The sequence below is a fragment of the Echinops telfairi genome, unplaced genomic scaffold (assembly GCF_000313985.2).
Source record: "Echinops telfairi isolate 266 unplaced genomic scaffold, ASM31398v2 ScPeMD7_7400;HRSCAF=8409, whole genome shotgun sequence".
Classification (NCBI taxonomy): domain Eukaryota; kingdom Metazoa; phylum Chordata; class Mammalia; order Afrosoricida; family Tenrecidae; genus Echinops; species Echinops telfairi.
In genome coordinates this window covers 58,955,308-58,961,627 of record NW_022111300.1, presented here as the reverse complement: position 1 = coordinate 58,961,627, position 6,320 = coordinate 58,955,308, and the positions used below count along the sequence as shown (strand labels likewise).

Below are 6,320 nucleotides of genomic sequence, written 5' to 3'. Positions count from 1 at the left end.
CAGAACCTGAGCCTGACTGTCCACCTCGGGATTTCTTATGGAGTCATGGCACTTGAGGCTCTACATTTCCACGATCTAACCATCTCCAAAAAAGTTCCACCTTTGCCCCCTCCCCCAAAAGAATGGAGGAATATCTTTAATTCTTGGTCCTCGGAATTCATGTAAATATCAAGGGAGTGACAGTCCTAAAACCTAGTATTCAGGGGCTTTGAAAAGCTTGTGGGAAAATAATGGAAGATGAGAGAGACAACTAGAGGGCTGTGTGTGTGTGTGTGTGTGTGTGTGTGTGTGTGTGTGTGTAATATCACAGTTAAGACAGTAGATGAAGAACTTAGACTTGTTTGGTAAAACGGCAACCTATTTTTCCAAATGTTCAACTTTCTAAGGACGCCCAAGTCCCACTACTGAGGCAAGAAGGGGGTGTCTGACCCTTTAATACCACTCCCCACATTCCCACGACACAGACGGCATAGAACAGGGTCAGAAGAGATGGCCACCAGCCTTCCCACAGATGTCCACCACGGAGAAATAGAGGGTTGCTCAAAACAGGAAAGCCCGATGCCTGCCTTCCTCCCTGGTGCTCAAAGCCTTTTTCTTGTCTTTTAGTGTGATTTGCATTTACTCCTCATTGAAGCAAACATGACCTATGCAAAGAGGAAAAGACTGAAACGTGATTAAAAAACAAAACAAAACTGCGACTTTAGGCTGGCTCAGAGAGTTCGCTCAAAGTGGCAGAAGCTGGTTCAGAACCAAGATTGTAAAATGGATTTTTATTTTAGGGTATTAAAGCAAGCCTGTGGCCAAAGCACCCATATCGCCCCACAACTAAACGGCTACGTAATCCAAGTTCCCAAGAAATGCCCAAAAATTTTTCTTTGAGGAGTTCAAAATAAGCTTAGCTTTGACATCGCCTTGAAATGTTAAGAGAAGGATTAATACTGAAATATCAACTTATCAATTAAAACCATTTTCGCCTTAAGGGACCAGATTCCAGACAGGTAGGCTGACTCAAATGTCCAGCAAGCTTCACCGTCACGGCCCCTCGCTTGTCCTGACCCTTTCTAAAGGGCTGGCCATGCTCCCATGCCCATATAGTCTCCTGGCCTATGGAGAAGCACAGGGCTCTTACTGGAACTGAGTCTCCCCACGCCCAGCCCCCCTTTACCCTGACTCCCATTCAGGGGCAATACAAGAGACCCTGTGGCCTGGTTCAAATCTGGTTGAACGGGGTTGATCTGAGTGCAAAGTAGCATGGTTCATGCCCACCCAAGTGTCAGAAACAAGTGATGACTTCCAATTACCTGTGTGAGAGAAATGACTGTGCTGTCGCGTTAAGTAGCCCAAAAGCGTAGAAGAAAGCGTGGCCCAAAGAACAAATTAACAATCGCAGGTTGTTTTTCTGGATTTCACCGTGTTTGTCAGGTGATTAAGGTTTGTTGTCGTGTGTTGTGATTTCTTTCCTCAGAAAATTAAGTATTCCCATGCATGCCTTAATTTCATATCCTTAACTTTGTACTTGTTTTTCCTTCTAAAAGAGCTTGCGCCACCCACCCCACCCCCAAAAAAAAACCCGTTTCACCCCTGATCCTAACATGTTGGGACTACAGCCAACGCCCGTCCCTCCTCCTCCATCCCCGATGAGTCCGTCAGGGGTCTCTTGCCGCCTCTGCCTTCAACAAGTTCTTTCCAGGGTTCTCACTCTGGAACCAGCACCCCAGCCATCTCTGAAATGTGACCCACATCCACCCTGCTCCCAGGATGGTAGAAGCCCTGGTTGGCCAGTTCCGGAAATGGTTACGAGTTCCAGTGGATTCCCACAGGGGCAGCTGCTGGGGCCGTCTGATAAGCATCGGGACGGCCGGGGACCGGAGCTCACTGTCACACACAGCAGCTACACCAGGTCCAGGAAATCCCAGCCTGAGCCTGTGGGCACTTCTGCACCCAGCCACACCCCCTCACCTCCACCTCTCCCAACGAGGCCTGCAGGGCGCTGCACTGACCCATGGGGAGGGAGCGTAAAGGGGTCTGGACAATACAGAAGTGTGTGCGAGAAAGCTTCTGAAGGGCTCACCGATGAGACGGGGTGACTAGGGGTTTAAAGATGAGGATACGTTCTAGAAGCACCCCTCGCCTTTTAAGGCTGAGGGTGTGGAGGAGACCTAGTCCCTCCTACAGAATTACCCTTGGGGGTCATTGGACAGGTAAGACTAAAAGCAAACAAATAGGTGTACATAACCCGTGTGCACATGTATGTGCATCTGTGCCCAGAGGAGGGAGCTCCAAATGGAAGACGGAAGCGGAGGTAGTAGGGTCTTCCCAAGAACTGTCGGACACCCTGCTGTGCGGCGTGGCTCTCTGTTGTCACCGCACAGGTGGCACCTCAGCGCAGAGGAATGCCACCCCTTGGGAGTCAGAACCACCCGCGGAGACAACTTCCCAACCAAACAGGTTCCAGGGGCTCTTTGGGGGAGCACCCTTGTTTGCACGCTTGCACAAACTGGGGCGTCCTCAGCATGTCTGCGGTGTCGGAGTTACGCTGGCATCCTGGCACAAGCTCCACCCCTCATCTCACCTGGTAGAAATCTGATCACAACCCAAGAGAGTCCAGGGATGGAGAGGACCACACTATGGGCGTCAAGGAAGCCAGCCTTCCTGGGTTAACTTTAGGACGCCTCCTCCCCCTGTGTCCAGTCCCTCTTTATCTGACCCTTCACACTGAACATCATAGTAAAACATGCACTATCAGGTCCTTCTGCACATTAACCAGCTGTACGGGAGAGTAACGAACCCCAAGGGCTGAAACCGGGGTGGCTCCGGCTGGGATGGCTACGGTAGTCTAGTAAAGATGTGATCTGGCGGTGGAGGAGGATGGCATTTGGCAGTCCTGTCCTGATGTGACTTTGTGGCTGTGTCAGGTGAAATCGGGCAGCGATGCAGGGGCCCTCTTAGACAGTTGTGTAATGATGTGAGCTGACATTTACGCCTCCATGATGTGAGCTGATGTGATCATCCTCCACTTTTTTACAAAACACTCTCTTCTTTGGAACTTCACCACTTAGATTAGCAAGTGTATACCTGCTCAACCTAAATGACCTTCCGACTGTGATCTCCATGAGCTCGCTATATGGTCTGAAGGAGTTTCTGGGCGGTGTCCATAGCAATGAACTCGGCTGTGTGGTGGCTGGAGTCCGCTCAGCGGCACTGAGGAAGAAAACCGAGTGATCTGCCTCCAGGAAGAGGAGGTTCTATTGGACACAACCCTACTGTGGCACGCTTTGGGTCACCGTGTGTCACTAGGAGTTCTACAGACATAATTCTACTGTGGCACACCTGGATGCATGAGTCACTGAGAGTTTTATAGGACACAATTCTACCGTGACATACATGCAGTCACCATGAGCCACTGAGATTCTACTGGGCTCGATACTCCTGTGGCATGCCTGGAGTCACCAAATGTTACTGAGAGTTCTGCAGGACACCGTGCTACTGTGACACACCTGGAGCCACCGTGTGTTCGTGGTAACCCAGAGCGACTGGTTTGCATCTTCACAGGATCCTAAGCTCCGTAGCTCTCAAGCATACCTGTACGTTGCAGATCATCACAGGGCTGTGATAAAACACAGACCACGAGTGTAGTAAATGCAGGTCACTCTCCAAATAGTCCCTGGGCCCCTGCTGTTTGCCAGGCACTGCTCTGGGCAGGGTGGAGTATCGACAGACAAAACTAGGATCCCTGCTCTCAGAGTACTTCCCTGCCAGAATCACGGGCGTCATTTTTAGGACCACTTGTGTTATCCTCCTTATGAGCCCCTGGCTGGGTTAGCTGGACCAGCCAGCTCAATGCAACTGCGGCGCATCTGAGACGCTACCGCTGCGCCATTAAATGCCTTCCTTAATCACGTTTTCCTGCAACACTGAGGCACAAATGCAACTTGGGGGACAGCGTTACAAAGATGCCGTCGCTCCGATGTGTTCCCTTCTCAGAAAAGGGGGGCACGAGGCAGACACCACCATGATGCAGTAGGGTGCTGGAACCAGAATCCAAGCCGGATACCCTACACTCGACGCCGACTGCCCTGCCGGTGCCCGACCTGCACCCTTTTTGGGAAAAGAGCCCATCCTGCTCCCGGGCAACAGTTGGGAGACTCGAGTGTGGACCTTGCGCTTCGTGCCCTGCACCACGAGGGCACAGCGACATGGGGAGTTCTGGCAACTGGTCTGCCCACACAGCTCTGCCTACCTGCCTTTGGGGACTCCTGGGCAGGGCATAGGGAAGCACCACAGAGTCCTGCGGGGAATGACCTTGAACACTGGCCATCCTCGTCCAAGCCAGGCCTCCAGAAGCCAACGTGGGCGCGCTGGGTCTGCAGCAGAGCTGCCTCACTGGACACAGCTGGGGTCTGCGAGTGACAAGCTGGGGCCGGCGAGGGGGACACTGCAATGATCCCCTCGGCAAACGGCCGTCGAGGGCACTTGTGGAAGTGGGGAGCCGTGCCAGCGCCCTGGGCCACGGTGTGAGGCCGATTCCTGCCAAAGTATGGAGGAAAAGCAGGCGAGACGGGTGAAATAAATTAGGAAATGGATTTTTTGTTTACCATCTTCAATCCTGATAACGCTTATTTCATTATGCGGTGAAATGCTTACATCCACGGGGTGCATAATAAAGTAGCCTAGATAAAGTTAATATTGATCACTGTCTTCGTTTTCAAAATCCTCCTGCCACACACACCGTGAGATCCACTCCCTCGAGGGCTTTCTCCGTAGTGTTTCCTCACTCCTACAACCCTGGGCAGCTAGCAGGTACTCGACCTAAGTGTTTATGAAACTATTAGCCCACTGAGTGAATGCGCAATTGGATAAATGAATGCATGAATTCTATAAGGAATCAGCCCAGGTGACAAGCCCGTGTCTTGGTGTTGGGGTGACATGTTCAGGGAGAGAGAGGGGGCTCTCTGAGGCCACAGAGCTGGTCAGTCCAGGTTCAAACCCAGCCCAGAGCACTCTACCCTACAGTACCAGGACATCTCGGGGGTCTGGTGGGCTTCCACAAAGTTAATAGGGAGAGTATCCCAGCTCAGCCTGTCAAGAAGGCTGGGAAACTGCACATCTACTGTCGGTGTTCCATTCTCACTGCGGGTCTCCAGTAGCTGGCTCTAACCACGGGGGTGGGAGAAGCCACCGGGATTAGAACAACACTTCCATTTACACAAGAAAAAGCACTTGAAACGCCAGCTACGTGTAGTGGTCTGAAATCCCGGTGTGCGCCCGTGCACGCCTTCCGTGACGACAGAATGGAAAAGCTCAATAACTATGACTCAATAAAACCAGCTTTTCAGGAGATGAGGTCTTTTGCCAAGGCCGCGTCTGCAGAGGGAGTGAACTCAAAGGGCAGCAACACACCAGCAACTAAAATTTATTTCTAAACCACCTACAACATCACAGAAACAATTCCTCTCCGGAGTGGTTTATGAGCAGCAAATGTGGGAAGGAAAAAAAACATTTTTTTTAACCACGGGCACCCTAGAGTTCAGCTAACCAGAGGGAGTGTGCGAGGGCACGCACGCAAGGGCACGGACACAGCCCGTGTAAGGGGAAAGTTCATTCGCCCCAGTGGCCCACCAGCTAGCATGGAAGGCCAGTCAGGGAGGCAGCCCCCTCGTACACAAAAGATGCAGAACTTAATGAGGAAAGAACCTTCTCAAACGCCGGAGGGACGCCTCACCAGAGCAGTTATTAATCCTGACGAGGGTGCCCTGCACCCGCCTCTGGAACTATATTATGACTCGTTAGATTCCGGAGTAATTGTCTTCTGAAGAGAGCGTGGACCAGTAAGACAAGAACTTGACTGGGAGCATCCCTAATCTCCGAGGTCCCTGAGAACTTTGAAGCAATGGAGGAGGAGGAGGAGGAAGAGGGAAGCAAGAGAAGTAGTCAGAAGAGGAAAAGGAGGAATTGAACCCAAGGAGCACTGGGCCCAGGGGTCAAGGGGCCCAGGGAAAGCGGCCAGCCCACCCACTTGGGCCTCCCCCTGGGCCTGGAGCTGAGGCCCACAGAAGATCCCCCCAACCGTGTGGGGCCCTCACGGTGTGAGTGCAGAGGGGCCGTTGGAAATTAGCATCCTTCAAGTCACATGACATGGAATATTAAGGAGAACAAAGCCCCAGGTGTGGCCTTTCATTTCCAAGAGCTCCGTAGACATCAAAAGAGCAGAGATCTGTGTACAAATATCTCTGTGATCGTCCTCCACCCCTCCACCAAAGGCTGAGTTCCAGAAGTGGATCTCAAGCGTTGATTAATTAACGTTCCCAGCCACAGCCACG

General features: G+C 51.9%; 1 protein-coding gene across 1 annotated transcript in view; it reads right to left on the bottom strand.

The window, feature by feature from the left end:
* The window catches only part of TSHZ1 (teashirt zinc finger homeobox 1), a 67,740-nt gene extending 62,716 nt beyond the window's left edge, over window positions 1–5,024 (bottom strand). The window contains exons 1-2 of the mRNA XM_004715934.2: window positions 5,017–5,024; window positions 4,316–4,527 (exon numbers count right to left, since the gene is read on the bottom strand). Coding sequence (XP_004715991.1) covers window positions 4,316–4,527; window positions 5,017–5,024 — 220 coding nt within the window. The remainder of the gene's footprint in view (window positions 1–4,315; window positions 4,528–5,016) is intronic.
* Between the last annotated feature and the right edge of the window lie 1,296 nt (window positions 5,025–6,320).